Source organism: Elgaria multicarinata, chromosome 4 (assembly GCF_023053635.1).
Source record: "Elgaria multicarinata webbii isolate HBS135686 ecotype San Diego chromosome 4, rElgMul1.1.pri, whole genome shotgun sequence".
NCBI classification, from domain to species: Eukaryota; Metazoa; Chordata; class Lepidosauria; order Squamata; family Anguidae; genus Elgaria; species Elgaria multicarinata.
Window position 1 is genome coordinate 62,685,208 of NC_086174.1, and position 16,382 is coordinate 62,701,589.

Here is a 16,382-nt window from a genome sequence, read left to right on the forward strand (position 1 = left end):
AGAAATCAATGCTGTCTTACCAAAAGAGGATAAGACATATTTGAGTTCTTTTAAGCTCATTTTCTCAAACTAATTTGAATCCATACTCACTCGTTCAGCCATGTGAATTTTAAATATATGTTATAGACTTACAAATGGCTATTACAAATGTGACTGGGAAACCATTATATATTTTAGGGCTAGCTTAGTAGAAGTTACACATTTTCATAGTTTCCATTACATCTTTTGAAACTTAGTGTGCCACATAACAGTAAATCCAGAAAGGGAGAACCATAGCCTAACTCAGAGAAAGGCAAATTTCTGTGATGATGAAAATTACCTTAAGTAATTCACATGCATCAAGCTGTATTTTAGGTGCCAGTTATATGAATGCATACAAGAAACTCTTTGGTAATAATGGGATATAACATACTAAGCAAGTTGTGGTGACTACATTAACTGCAATGGCCTCTGGAGCCTAATTTATGCTAGCTGAGCGATGAAAGTTGGTTATGATTATGATACTGCCTAGTATTGTGATAGGATAAATATAATGGCTTGGATCCTCATATAAGTTAAAGAAGTTCATTGAAGAAAAGTTTCCTGTCCTCTCTTTTCCCTGATAGCCATTTGCATTAGGTCCTCCTAAATAATGTGGGAATGATGTGTGTGGGGGTGGGGGAGGGAGAATCACCCAAAGTTGATGGCATGATTATTTTGAGTGATTATCTCCTTTCCCCAGCTGCCCACCCCAAGCCTTCATCTGTCATGGTCCAGAACTCCAAACCCTTGTTCACAGAGGATCCTGACCATTCACCTTTGGAAGGAAGGGCACCTGAATTAATGATTTAGGGAGAGGACTTGATTACAGAAAGATGTCATGAGGCTTCCACCTCCTCAGGACCCAGATCACCTGGAATAATGCAGGGAACTGCCTCTTGTGTCCAGAGGAGATTGCATTGCTGTCCTCAGACTCACAACCTGAGGCTGCTAATACAGACCAGGCCCCTTTAAGAAAAAAGGCCTTAGTAATGGTGGAGGTGGGGCTAACCAGCCTAAGGGAAGCCAAAACCCTACTTAAGGCTCAATCACAATATGCTGCTGGTTGTAGCAACAGCAGTTAAGGATTGGCTTCTAGCCCTAGCACCACTTGGAGGTCTCCACGGTGCTGTTCTATTCACGTTTCTGCCTCCCTGGGAAATCTGACTTGTCCAAGACACTGGTGAAAACCTGATCCATAGTAGACACCCTATATAACTCAGGTCTCACCACTGTCCAATGAGACTATGGCGCTTTCTACTAGAGATGTAAAGGCCCGGGAAAAAACCGGAAAAAATCAGGAAAAAAACCAAATTTTTCCATTTTTTCCAAAACCTTTTTTGTTTTTTTTTCCAAAAAATTGGAAAAATTGAAAAAAATGAAGAAAAAATGGATTATAGGATGTTTTATTTTAGCATGATGAATAAAATGTTTAAGACAAGGTATTCAGATAATTACTTCTCCAAATGATTTCTAAAAACTGTACAGTATCAGATTATTACAATGTCTGTGCACCAAGGACAAGCAAGTCCTAGGTTGCAAACTGAGACTACAACTCTCAAATGCAAGAGGAAGATGCATTTCTGCCTCTAGGGGGCACTTCCATGGAAGCAGAGACTGAAATGAATACTGATAGCTATAGGTCAGAAAATGAGTCTGATTAAATTTCATGCATATTCATTGAATCTTGGTCCCCCCTCCCCATTTTCCTCAGTTCTTTTTATGGGAATGGGGGCTTTATGTCTTGACGCTGGAAGACTAGCGGAGACAAATAATTTTCTTTGTTACTAATGTTGGTGTTTTCTTCAGTTGTTGTTTTTTAAAATTGTTTTTTACGTGCTCCTCATAAACTGGCAGAACCAAAGAGGTTCCTAACAGTTCAGGTGTTCCTAACAGTTCAGGAGCTTGTAGCTCCATTTGTTACAAAAAAAAAAAGTAAATTAAATTTGTAATAATTGTTTGAATACACTTGTTTTAATATACCAAATGTAATAATTTTATGCCAAACCAACTTGGACATAATTACATTTTATGTTCCTAAAGTAACAAAGTGACTTTCAATCTGTAAAAAGTGCTAATATTGCATTATTTCAATTTTGATGTGAAACCCGTTTTTTTCCCCATGACTTCAAAATTTCTGGAAATTTTACATCTCTACTTTCTACACCTAAGGATTATCTCTTGAAAATGGATGGATCGTCCCTGCCTGCTCCTGGGATCCCCTGTTTGTCATTTGTATGCACAGTGATGATCCCAGGATATAGGCATGGTGTAGACATGCCCTAAGCTGTCACCACAAGAGAGGCAGAACAAAACACCATTCCACATTGTTCAGGAGGCCCCCTAACCCATCTAAGAGGTTTTTCAGGGGAATACATATTAAGGGTGCAATCTAATGCATGTTTAGACAGGAAAAATAATCTGCAACACCCATCATCCATCCAGATATATATAAATGGAAATGTTGCTGGTGTTAACTGCTTGAGGGGTCATGATCCACCAGTTGAAAACCATAAATGGATTATATTTAAATTTGGCAACTAGTGGCCCACCTCTATCATGAGAGTTGCCACACCTGCCCGCAGGCTGCCAATTAACTCTCCCCTTCACCACCACCACCATTTATTTATATTATATCTTGTACTATATTAAACAACATAAAAGAAACATAGCTCTGCCTATAATGTTACAATCTAACATTTGAAAAACAAGTGAGAGAATCCAAAGATATAACATGGTGAAAGTATTATAAAAGGAAATAGAAAAAAATCTCTCTCCCCACCCATCTCAGCCCCCCTTCTTCTTTGAGCAGAGAATTGCACAAAGATAATTCTGTTGTTTAGTGATTGTACAGTCAGGGGAGAGGGTGAAAGAGAGACAGAAGAGTAAATTAAAAATAAATGTTTGTGTACCACTCTGCTGGTCTCTCTCTCTTTGGGTTTTCTAAATGTGTCTGTATACATTTCATTTATACCTCTAAACTGTTTGGATTTTCAGCAGAGGGCACTATACCATAATGAAAATCACACAGCAATAATGGGTATTCCAGTGAATGTATTTCCACCAGTGGGTGAAATGCAGAACCTCTTAAATAAAAATCATCCAGAAATATGAGAAGTCATTTACTTTTTATCTGAAGTAAATTTTAAAATATCAAGTTATTGTTCCCTCTGCAATGATGGGATTAAAAATGAACATATTGTAAATTTATTTATTTAAAACGTTTATATCCCGCCCTATATCAATAAGATCTCAGGGCGGCGTACAGATAAAAGCATACAGTATAAAACGGTAAATATACACAGCTAAAAACAAATTAAACCATAAACTAAGTTAAAACAATATATAATTTAAAAGCAGTAAAACTATTAAAACAGTTAAAACAGTGTGCCAACTTAGTGAATTCAACCATTAAAAGCTTTGTTTAAAAGCCATGTTTTCACTTGGCGCCGGAATATAATCAGCATTGGCGCCAGTCGGGCCTCCAAGAGGAGGGCATTCCACAGTCGAGGTGCCACAACAGAGGAAGCCCTCTCCCTTGTCCCATCATAGCGAATGTGTTGTGCTGGTGGGATGTGGAGAAGGGCTCCTCCAACAGATCTCAAGTCTCAGGCAGGCATAAATGATAATGCCCATTCTGAAATAATGCTGTAATTTAAGATGTATCATTCAAACAGTGGGATGTCATAATACTTTCATCATTCAGTGGACAGTAAATAGAAGCAATGCATTCTTAATTCTCTAACTCTGAGAAAGAACAATTTTTAAAAATGTTCACGTTTAAAATATAAAATCATTTAAAATAATTTTCACAATTAACAAATATAAGTAAAACATTAATACACATGTTATTGTTCTTATTACTAATAAGCACTTTGTGTTTATTAGTAATTGACTTATCAAGTTGTTTAGGTTAAATGATAACTCTGAAGATTTCTTTAAAATACAAATTGAAAGCAACCTGGCCATTCAAGCACTTTGAAATTACCCAAATGAAAAATACAAAATTAACATTGAATATTACGTTTCTAGTAATTCAGATTCCTGTTCTAGTCATTTTTGCTGGCAATATGATATGTGATAAGCCTTTGGTAAGGTCGTTCTGTTCATCTTTGTCCAGGAAATGTTCCGTGTTGTCCTGCTTACGTCTATAGCAACTGTGTCAAATGTGAGTAGACAGGAGCCGCGATGACTACTTATTTCTGCCCTCTACTATGCCATATCCCATATCATTGCTGTGGGTCCCTTGACCCTTAAGATCAGTTTTTTTGGGAGGTGCTGGAGAATGGGATAGAGAGGACAGAAAAGCTTTGTATCAAAAGCAGAATTAGGCTGAGAATATGAGGGATATTATTAATTTATACATAATATATACCACTTAATATAATAATATCTCTAAGAAGTTTACACTAAAATATAAGTATTGCCTGGCTCCTCTGAGTTCACCAAACTTCTCCGAACAATAGACTAAGCTTGAGTTTCTGTGATGTGTGTGTGTCACGTGTTCGCCAAAGTAATAAAAGGCCTTTCACCTCCAGAAAGCAGGGAGCAGGTCAGCTTTGCTTGATAAGCATAGGCAGCCCCACAAGAGATCATAGGCTCCAAAACTATCTATGGATGATCAGTTCCACACTGGCTTCTGCCATATTCTGTCTCCCAGGGCATTGTGGGAGATAAAATATGGTGACCATCATGTGCCAAACAGAGACAAGCAGCTGAAGAGTAAGCTCACTCACAAGCAAAGCTAGCAGCTGAAGAGCCTCAGCATTGGGGGACCTCTGTGGTGGCAAGCATGACCCCCACCCACTGATTGCAGCCTGCACAGGGCTCTCTAAAACATAGAGCCAGGTCTGCTACCCTTCCTGCTGATTTATCATAAATGTGCTTAATTATCTCAGTATCAGATATTACATATGTTCCAAGACAGGCAGATTCAGGCCTTAGCTAAACCAGCCTTTATCCCAGGGCCAACCCTGGGATCGTCCCTGTGCATCCAGATGACGCACAGGGGATCCCGGGATCAGGGAGGGATCATCCCTCCCTGGCCCCTGGATACAGCCCTATACTTTGAGCCCGGGACCGCGGAAGGTGTGGCCCATTGCTGCAGCTTGAGCCGGCTCCGTGTGATTACTCGGGGGTAGGGTGGGGGAGCGGGGAAAGTAATTTTTTTAAAAAAACAAACCCTTACCTTACCGCTGGAGCTCTCGTGCGCTGCCGGCCCTTTAAGACTAAAAAAAAATGTCAAGCGCGACACCTCTCTTCTTGAGGTTGTCGCGCCTTGTGTGTAAACAAGGGCGAGATCTCACATTATTCACAACGCAAGAGATATTTAGACTGAATGTGATGATTATATAAATAATATTATCTTATCTCTGTAGTGTTTATTCCGATGAAGCTTGAGCAGTGAAAACGGGAAATATATTGCAAAATCCTGTCAATATCAACTTACAACGCTGGAAAGAACAAAATATAATAAGAACAAACCTTATTTTCATTATATTTGTGAATATATGCTATGTACTGATGTTATTGCCAAATGTGTCAAATATACTAAAGTGTGTTAGTGTGATTTTGTTGGGCTATATTATAGACTTGTATAGTCTTGGTAAGTAGGAATATCATTCCAATTATTGTGTTATTGTATTATAGTACCCAAAACCACTATTGTTAAACTACTATGGGATACATCAGCCTTTTTATAACTTTTATATAATTGTAAATAAATGGGTTTCTTGTGGATCAATACTGACCTGTTTTGTGGCTTTTACTGATGTGGATATTTAGGGAAATAAACCAAACAGTATCAATAAAATCCACATGGCAATTACCATAGATGAGGGGAAGGATGAATGTTCCTTATGATCCACTCTAGCTCTCTTGATCTATATCTTGAGTTTGGGGGCTCTTCAGAGGTGTGAAGTTGCTCCACCCTAGCGCCTACTTCAGCTAGAAATAAGAGATCCCATGTCAGAAAGATTCTGCCTTTGACAGGTTGCTAAAGTAACTGCAGCTTTTACCAAGTGTGATCCACAAGCTCCATTTCATTAATATCATCTCCTACACCACCACCACCCCCTGAACAGGTAGCTAAGATCAGATATAACCCAGCTGTGCAACTTCTGCTGAGGCTGATGTGACTGGTTGGAGCAGCCCAGCAGCTCCCGGGGCTGTGCTCAGCTGCAGAAAAAACAACAGAGTATCACAAGCTTGCAGTTCCTGAACAAGCCAGTTGTTGGACAAATGAACTGGTAGTTATGAGTTAGGACCTTCTACAACTGCTCAGACTGGTAGCAGAAGCCTTTGCAGATGTTGCATAATACTGTGCCATGAAGAATCCTGGAGTTTGCCTGGCTGTGTCTGCCTAAAGTGACATGAGAGTAGATTGCACCATAATGTCTCTTTAACATCATTGCCCTTTATCTGGCTATTTTGTTTATCGTGAATATTTCCATTACTCCTTGTATTCTGCTTTTCATTAGACCTATGAGACAATTAAAATGCCTTTTGAAAATTCTGTTCATTAAGAAGTTTTGCTAATTGTTGTCACTATTTCTAACTCCGTAAAATAGTCACAGACATAAGAAGTTTTATCATTTTGGTTTGAAATGTAAATTAATTCAAAATGTACTTGAACTAAATTTCTCATTCCTAAGTGAGATCATTGCTAATGTCTGGAGTGAAAAAATATCAAGGGATCAGAAACGGGTGATTAGTAGCATCTGTGACTCATGCAAATTACTGTAACTCATGCAAATTATAAATCACTTTCACCATAAATTAATTAGGTAGCTTCTTCATTATTCTTGCTTCCTGATAATGCTAGTGTTAAAAATTGTGCAAGCTGTATAACTGATTTTCTATTATTCATATACTGTGTTCTTAGCTTATATGTACATATATGGAGACACACATACATCAATTTCAGTCTTCCCGTATAAAGGTCAGTTGAAAATGTAAAATAATATGTAATTGTCATATGAGTAACTCCACTCATTAGTCACCATGCAACTCTTAACTCTGCATTGCAACCATAAACTAATGAAAGAAATATAGCTTATTGTCAGCTGTACAAAACATTCTTTAGTTAGATAACCAAAGTAAAGGTTGACAAACAATTTAAAGGTAAAGACTTTCTTTCTCCAAGAAAATATTAATAACCTCAATTTCCACTAAGGTATTGTTTATCTACCTTAATTTTACATGTCCGTGTTTTCCAGGGTTCTTAAAAGGAGGACTCTTTGTATAAACAGTAAAGGCTATTATGCTAGTCATTGTAGACATGTGCTGGATAATGGTCATGCACTGTGAACATTCCAAGCAATGGATGCTGGTAAATGAGAAGTACTATCCAGCCCTGGAATTACTGGCAATTGGGACTGTACTTTTCTTTTACCCTCTCCCACCTACAATTACTAGAGATTTGGTCAGAAATGGCCCAAATGCCTCAGGTTTCACTGGCCCTCCAAGTTAGTGGCCCAATCTCTGGATCACTCACTGCCACAGACTTTCAACAGGAAGGGGAAGGGAGGCAAAAGGGGAACACACTTCCCTTCCCAGCTTGTCCAGCCACAATGCTCCGCCACCTCCTCTCCTTCCAATTTACTTGGAAGGAGAGAAGCTGGTGCTGTGCTGTGGCGGCAAAGAAAAAGACACACCCACATGACAGTGGCAAGCAGTGGTATGTTCACTCCCTCACCCACCTGACATTTTGATTTGCGCCCCAATGGCAGGGCTAACAGGAGTGGCTCACTCCCTTATCTCAAGCCAGTTGGCAGCTCTTACTCTGCCCTTTTAATGCATGGTTCTGTACCAGTAGTAACACATTTTTTGTCTTTCAAATGTCGGCAGCCAAGACCCATGGCATTCACTACCACAAAATATTCACTACCATTACAACTATGGAGGTGATGGGCACCAACATGAATAGCTTTAAAGGAGAATTGCTTAAATTAATGGAGAAGAAATTGACGGTAGCTACTAATCGTGACAGCTATACAGTATCAGAGGCAATATGCCTCATAATACCAGTAGTAATTTAGTACTAGGAACTATTGCACTCATGTCCTGCTTGTGGGCTTCCCATGGGCAACTGCTTGCACTGTACGAATGGAAAGTTGGGCTCCTCTTAATGATTTTATGTGGCACTCCCGGGCCAGCCTATGTTTCAGAAGTTGAGATACTGGAGACCTGGCAACCATACCTCCACCCCTTCCATGGTGCCCCTTGTCCACCTTTTCCTGTCTTGCATCACACTCTCATTGCCCACCAGAAAGCCCCATTTACAATTGCTCAGTATAAGGAACTCCCTTAAGGACACTTCTCGCTTCCCATTCCTCTGGCTATTCCAAGTTCACTATCTATTCCAAGACAGTGCTTGAAATCTTGCCCTATCCAAATAGAAGTTCAGTCGTCTGGCTCACTTGCTCTGTTACCATTTGTGACATGGATTTTTGAAACACTATTTCCCAGCAAAAGTGGTTTTCCCCTTCCCAAACTGTCAAATCTGCAAGTACTTTCCACTTTTTGACTGGCTCAATATAAGGTCAGATCATAGCCATCTGGCTTCAGAAGTCTTCATTATTTTTAAAGACTAAAAACTGGCCTGCTCTGGAGATATGTCAAGCCATTCCCTACAAGCAGAAGCATGTGCATATCTAATATGAATTGAATGAAGCAGTCAAGACTACATAATATTAGTAACAGTCTTTTTTATTGTTCATGACAATGGAGACTAAAGATCTTTAAATCTAAAGACCTGAGTTCTTAGTCTCTTTTTCTTGTGATATTTGTTGCATCTGTGTCAGTTTCTCCAGGACTATAGATGTACCTGGTGGAGTATTAACAGTAGGGGTATGTACTGATCACAAGATTTGTTTCATAATCCACTTTGGGGATTCAGAAAGAACCCCAATTTGTTTTGGACCACTTTGGAGGCCTCTCAAGTTGAGTCTAGTTCAAATCACAGCATCAGTCTGGGAAATCTAGAGCTTCATACTCCCCACCTCCATTGACTATTATTGGGAAATCAAGAGAAGGCTATATATAACATGTTGGCTTTTTGACATAATTGGGTGAAATCTGTAGGCCTAATAGTCCCTTTCTGAGAGGATGTAGTCTCACAAGTTTCAAATAAATAGGTGAAGGGGTTAAATGCAAGTAGTCTTTAATTTTTAATTTTTAAAAAACAAGTGTACTGCTGAATATATATATATATATATATATATATATATATATATATTTGTTGCAGAATTGCGTGAAGGTTGCAGGCATACGTGACCCTTCTGAGGGAATGAAGCCTTCCAAATTTCAGACAACTAGGTTAGGAATTATCATAAATTTGTTTGTTTGTTTTTGAACGGATTTGCCAGTTCGCACCTTCTGGACCAAACATGGACTCCAGTTCAATCTGCACTCAAAATCTGTACGTTTCCAAGCTTGTAATGTGATTTGCGAACCCCAAAAATGTGTTCAGCAGCATGTGTGCATTTGAAAAATGTGCATGGAAAAATGCCTTCTTCTGAAAAATGGACACAAACAGGTTTTAATCAACAAGAGAAGAATTCATGTAAAAAGAAAAACAAAGATCATAATCTGATATGGACACGAGACAGAATTAAGTTCAAGGTGGAATTTGAAGAGCGTTGAGCTCAAGATTTGCTCCTATGCACATCCACAGGATAGGTGCAGGAGTATGTGTGTGTGTGTGTGTGTGCGCACACGTGCGCAAAAGCAGCCATTACAGTTTGAGGGTGTTGGTGTTGTTAAAAAAATCATTGGCTTACACACATACATCACGTTTTTGAGGAATTTGTATGGAAATAACATATAACCATAGATCATAGAGGTGTCCCTAAGGAAGAAACATGCAGGATTTCAGAAATATAAGTTCATCATCATCATCATCATCATCATCATCATCATCATCATCATCATCATCTTCATCATTTATTATACAGTCACAGACCCAATGAGAAACAATGGCAGACATTATTAAGACAGTAAAAACACAACCATTAAATCGTTATGGTGAGGCAGAGAAATTATTAAAACATACACATGTTTAAAGTATCATGGCATGGTTAAAACACCTGAGACAAAAAAAGGAAAACAATTTGAAATAGAAGTTGCAGTTACGTTGGGGAAATAGTCTTACGAGTCCTTTGTACAGAGAAAAGGAAGCCAGCCAAAACCTAGGTTCAGTTTTTTTGTGCTATCCTTCAGAATGATACATACAGATCTTTTGGGAAGAGATTAAAATAGGATTCTCCCCACTCCCTGGTGTTGTAGGCTATTTGTTTTCACACAATGTAGAGCAATATGTAAGATAGGAACTAGTAAGCAACACAAATCAAACATTTCCTAAATGTCACCACAACTCTTAAACTTTCAATCGCAAAGCAAAGAGGTCTGGGAAGGGTAAGTGCCCAGTTTTTATCTCTTGGGTCACTCCTCGCAGCCCAGTGGCGCCAAACCCAAATGCCCAATCACCATTGGGCACACCTCTTCCCTTGCCCTGCCCACAAACCTCTCCCCATGCTCAGGCTTTGCCGGGCACGGCAGAATGATCCTTCTCAGAAGTGAGAACCAGCAGAGAACATAGACTAGATAGAAGCAAGTTGATACATTACTTCAAAACTCTTTCCCCCAAAGCAACATGCTTGGAGATCCCTGGTAAAATCATTCCCCTTGATTACAAGCTATAACTGTCAGTTACAAAACTACATGCCCCAACTCTCCCTCCCCTTTCTACTGGCATTTTTCTTATATAGAGAAATTGGGGAGAAATGTTGCAATATTTGTAGTCATACTGTTTGCCTCTCCTATTGCCTCTAAATCTCCAAATTGCACATGAAGGAGGACCAGGGGAATGTCTATATGTGGGGAAAGACCCACGGTCACTGTGGATCTGCACCGCATTGGGCTTCCCCACAATGCTGTGATACGAAAATGTCGAAGGAAACAACATCAGCATGGCGCTTCCACTATGTAACATTGCTCCATGGCCAATCCAGGGTCAACCTGGGGGTGGAGTCTGGTGGAAGGCAACCAGCGATTGGTCACCTTCCACCAGGAAGAGGGCTGGGGCAGCTCTGGGACCTGTATGGCCACACAGAAACCCCACACTCCCTCCTCAGCATCAGGATTACCCAACGCCACCCTGGTAGAAGAAGGAAAGCACAGGGTTGAAGAGGGAGCCAACCCAGCCCTCTAGACAAGCTTTGGGGCAATTTGGAGGACCCTTGCTTCACTTTGGAGAAATCCCAAATCTGTCTGAATCAGCCTGATCTGATGTACACCCCTCATTAAGATGTGACAATATTGGGACTAGACAGAGGGACCCGGATTCAAATCCCTGCTCACCCATGAAGTGCAATGGATGAATCTGGGACAACCATGATCTCTTAACAAAATCTACTTCATAGTGTTGTTGTGAAGATAACAGGGAAGCTGTTCATTCATTCATTTGGAAGACTTTATAGCCCCCCCTTTACAGCTCTAAGAAGTGTCTTATAAAACGTTCTCATTGTACAATCACGTTCAAGAACATAAACAACATGGTGCTATATGGTATCATAATTAGTTCATACTTTTAAATGGAACAATAAGATCCCAGTCATATATGATCCCAGTTGTGAAAGGAAACTCCTGCTATCTTGTGAAACCTCTACAAGCCTGCAGCTGCTAGCAAAAAATAATAATCAGTAAACAATCTTGCATTTTAGCCGTGGTTCATGATCCTTGGTGTTTCACAAGAAGTGGGTTACATATGCAGATGGAAGAGTATTTTTGCTGCTGCTGTGTAAATGGACACAAAAGTATTATGTTTACATGTGGGGATGCCATAATGTCGTTTTACTAGGGTGTTTTGAAAACTGGTCTCATTCTTTTAAAATCTATCAAAAGCTGGGACTAAATTCTCAGCCACTGACTTGTCATATACATTGACAATGGAATGTATAGCTGGAAAACAACTCTGTTTGGAAGAAAGATGCAAACGAAGGGATTTTCCAAGTGAAGTATTTTGCAGCACAAATTAACTCCACAGTGCCTTCAGTCACCAACCTAATAGTATAATAGACTGTAGCTAGTAATGTCACTCCACTCATGAAAGGCTCTTTGCTTCAGGGGAGGGAAGCAATTTTTGCAAATCCCCCCTTTTTCCTGCATCGCCCTCTACCACCTTCCACATTATTCTAAAAGGCTCTCAAGTTTCTGGAGCAGATTTGGGGAGGGGATGCATAGGATGTTACAGAGGGAACAGGGGAATCAGCAAAAAATTCCTTTCCTTCCTTCCGTTAAAAAAGCCTCTGTTAGGCCAAAGAGCCGTCCATGAGGACATGATTGGATACATTTTTCCCCGCCTGATGGTTAAAAAGAAAAGAAAAAGAAGTTTGCAGTGTGACTGTCATTTTTGCGAAGTAACAGTTGATTCATAAAGTACGTTCAAGAAAATGACTTACAATGCAATCCTACACTTGTCTACTCAGAAGTAACTCCCATTGAGATGAATGGGACTTACTGCCAGGTAAGTGTATATGATTGAAGGCCTTAAAATAACATCAGGTTATTTGTGTGTACTTTTTGTTTCAGTCAGTTTCTGAACATTTTTTTCCAATTCCTATCTTCTCAATTCAGGTATTTTATAGCCTGCTGTTTCAGATTTGTTCCACTGCCTATAATTCATAAATACGATGTCCATGCTTGTGCAATGCCAAGGCTTCTAATGTTGTAGTTGATGTGTCCGTTTTCCCAGTACCTGTGCAGCAAGTCTATTGGATCACTAGTCTTTTTACCAAGATACACAATCAGCAGGCATATGTGATTTGCTGCTGGGCTATATCAGTTCAGACTGTCAGTGTATGTGCATGGTGGAATGGAAATGGATTTCATGTTTAAATGCTGCCTTACGTAACAACATACCTGCATATGTAAAACTAGAATGTCATAGAGTATGCAAAGCTAGAACACTTTCCCTGACATTCTAGCTTTATACAAGTAGTGAGTTTATTATACACTGCATTCAAGCCTGTAACTCACCACTCAGTGACCAGGTTCGCATGATCACTGCAGCCCACCATGGCTTATTTAAGCCATGGTAGTTTGCGGTGCATGCCAGCAGCAATTTTGCCTATTCAACCCTTGATGGGGGGGGGATTGCCATGGTTTACCGTGTCATCCAAACCCAGGTGTCAGGGGTTGTTTGAGGGTTAAACAACCCTCAACCCATTGTCTGTTGTCGGATGATCATGCAAACCGGCCTAGAGAGCAGCCCATTTCATTTGAGATAGTTCTTCCAAATCTCTTTCTCTTGCTAGGTCTTATATCTAAAGCCATAATATTTCTATATACTTGACTGGTAAGAGGTTCTCAAGAACCCCTTGGGAAGTTTCCAGATACCATCTATTCAAAATCTAATTTCTCAGAAGCCCACATTTGTTTAGAAGTATGGTACAGATTACATTTTCTAACCCCCTATAGCCATTTGTCTTGGTAGTAATAATTGAAATTAACACCAAAGGAACCAACTGAATACACACACACACTTGAATTAATAGATTTAATTAATGTAAATAAATTCAAGACACTTTTTAATTTTAAATTAGATTCAACATTCTAGAAACGCCTTCCATCAAGCAGCATTCAGTGCAAATAATTATATGCCAACCAGAGTCTTTCTGTTTTGAATTACAGCTCACCACAGCCACCTTGGATGGCAAGCTGCAGTTGTTCTTACCCTGATGACAATCAGCCTTGACACTCTTGGCCATGCTACTTTCACAATAAAGCTTCCTGAAAGAAAGGAGAAGATTGGTAAATGGGCAGGCTACAGCATGTTTCTGTTAAATATAGTCTTCCATATTATTTCTACTTTCTATAAACTGTATAAAACTCACTGGGATTTGCTTAAAGGCTTATTGCTGGAAAGCTAGCAGAAAGTCATTTAGTATTAGAGTACGGAGTCTTTTCTGCCTCCGCTCCCAGCAGGGCACAATAGCATACTAGTTAACTTCACAAGTGCTGCTAAGTAAGTAGAGGTTTATCTTTTTGTTGGACTGCATCTCATTCTCTCTATTCCTAGCTACCATAGTACAGTTTGTAATTTGTTAGAGACTATCAAGTGAGATTTAAGAAAGTTATATCTAGCACTCTGTTTACGGCTATGCTGTATTTGTGGGTACTGTTGATGGTTACCTCCGCAACTAGACCATTTCAAAACAAAACATTTGAGTACCCAGTAAATCCCACCTAAATAAGCTATAGGCCATCTTTGTAACATTTTTGACTAACACCTAAATCCTCAATAATAAAGCAATTTTCTAACCATTTATTGTCTTGCCTGTTGATTCAACTTCAGGAAAAGTCCGAGATGCTGAGCATTTCCCCTTTACTGTGATGTGCTAGGAAAGCATTACCCTGTTTCAGATATCAGTGGATATAGTCCTTCAAGATTCATTGAATATTATGCAGTGGTTCCAGAGTGAGGCAGTCTATACCCCTTGGGAAGCTTCTACTCCAGGTTGGCACACAGAGCCTCCAGCCAGAATGACACCAAGGGGAGAGACTTCTCCTAAGTGCCCAGTCAAGTCCTGTCTAGCTAGCAGGCAGCAAGGTTCTGGCATGGCTAGTAGCCGAGCCATTGCAAACCCTTTGAATTGGATTTCAGCAGCTTATGAATTGGAAGGAGAGATCCATGCTTACAGGCAGGGGCTTGGGCCATGGTTGGTTGCATCTGTACCCCAAAGCCTGAGGAAAAGAGCGCCATTGAAGAGAAAAGAGCATTCCTGAGAGGTCAGGACCTTTCCTCCTGACCCAGTTTTCTGAGCTTGGCTTCTCCCACTCCCATGCAAAAAGAGAAAGCAGTGCTGAAGCAAAAGAGGCATCCTCATAGCTCTCTTGGAAAACACACGCACACACACATCTTCCTAAAGCCTCCTAGCTCAGCTATTGCCTCTCAGGACCCACAAAGTGATTATCCATTCAATGGGGACTGCTGTGAAACTTAAAGTGATTTGAAGACCTGTTCATTCATTTGCTAGACAGTATTCTATTCATTCATTTGCCTCCTCTAATTCAGCCTTTAGTCAATGTGTCCTCCATACAAGAGACTAGTATCGCACCCTATGGTTGAACTGTTTTTCTACATCGCAAAAGTGTAGACTGCCACACCCCGGACTCAGTGGAGAAAGGAAAATTTGAACTTACTGCAAATTTCCATTCTTAGGGGTTCCGGCACGGATCAAACTTCCCACCCATATTAAAAAGAAAGAGAGAACCTGACAATTAGAGGTGGAAGCATGAGCCAGTGGTCTCTTGTTTGTTCTTTTTGGATGTCTGAATGGTCGGCATTCAGTTTAGATATTCCGAATCCAGTGGAATTTCCTAACGTTTTCTTCATTGGACACATACTTTACTCATAATCAGTCTACACTGAATGGATAAATGCATTTAGATCCTGAGTGGGAATTGCTGAACCAGATGGCTTTGTAAGTAGGGTGTGTGCATGCACACACCAGGGGAAATATGTGGGTGCTGAAGTATGTGTGTGTGCACGCACATGCACATGTATTTAGCCAACACTAAAGCTCAACACTACTTATTTTAATACAAAGGAACAGAGAATCTGCTCTGGCTCATTGAAGGCATGTATGATAAGCCAGTCTACTGAAGTGATTTGATTGCTTGCTCTGGAATTTAAAGCCCAAAGGCGAAAGAACTTCTGAAAACAACCATGTAGAATCCAGACCAATCACTCTTGTGAGAAGACCATCATGCCTAGGGATTGACCTGGCACTATAAATTCACCATATACCCAAAGACCTGAGTGATACCCTAGTGCTTGATGTTGCCATGTTTAATAAAATTTTGTTGTAAGTCCAGCAGTTGTCATGCCTGTATCAAAGGAAAAGAGCTCTCAGCTATATTAAAAGTGGAACAGTAGTCTCTAAGACAGGCCTGAATATCCCCCGTTCCTTCCCAGAACAATACCAGAGGAGGATATTGTGTAGTGTGGGTGAGTGGGAGAATCAGCTCTTTTATGGTGATAAGGATCCCTATGAACTATACGTTTATATAAAGTTGCTTGGGGATGAAGAGATAAATGGAACCTTTAAAAAAAACAGTTGTGGAAATGCTTTTGAGAGATGCCACATAGATCTGACATAACTGTTGCTCCAGGATGAGAACGACCATCATTAGTTTCATCTGCAGTGATGAGCCACCTGAAGCTTGAAGGGGTTGGAGGTTAATGGTCACATTAAGTGACCACTGCATGCCTCTGAGGCTGAATTGGCAAGCCCAAGTTCTGCAGGGACTTGCCTTGAAGTTCAGCCGAGATCTACTAGTGTTCAAGACTGAAACCTAAT

At 40.1% G+C, this 16,382-nt stretch overlaps 1 protein-coding gene across 1 annotated transcript in view; it reads left to right on the forward strand.

Annotated features, from left to right (window-relative positions):
* WDR27 (WD repeat domain 27) overlaps nucleotides 1–14,134 on the forward strand; it is an 88,365-nt gene extending 74,231 nt beyond the window's left edge. The window contains exon 24 of the mRNA XM_063125659.1: nucleotides 13,711–14,134. Within this exon, the coding sequence (XP_062981729.1) occupies nucleotides 13,711–13,758 (48 nt within the window). The 3' untranslated portion in view covers nucleotides 13,759–14,134. The remainder of the gene's footprint in view (nucleotides 1–13,710) is intronic.
* Nucleotides 14,135–16,382: the final 2,248 nt, after the last annotated feature.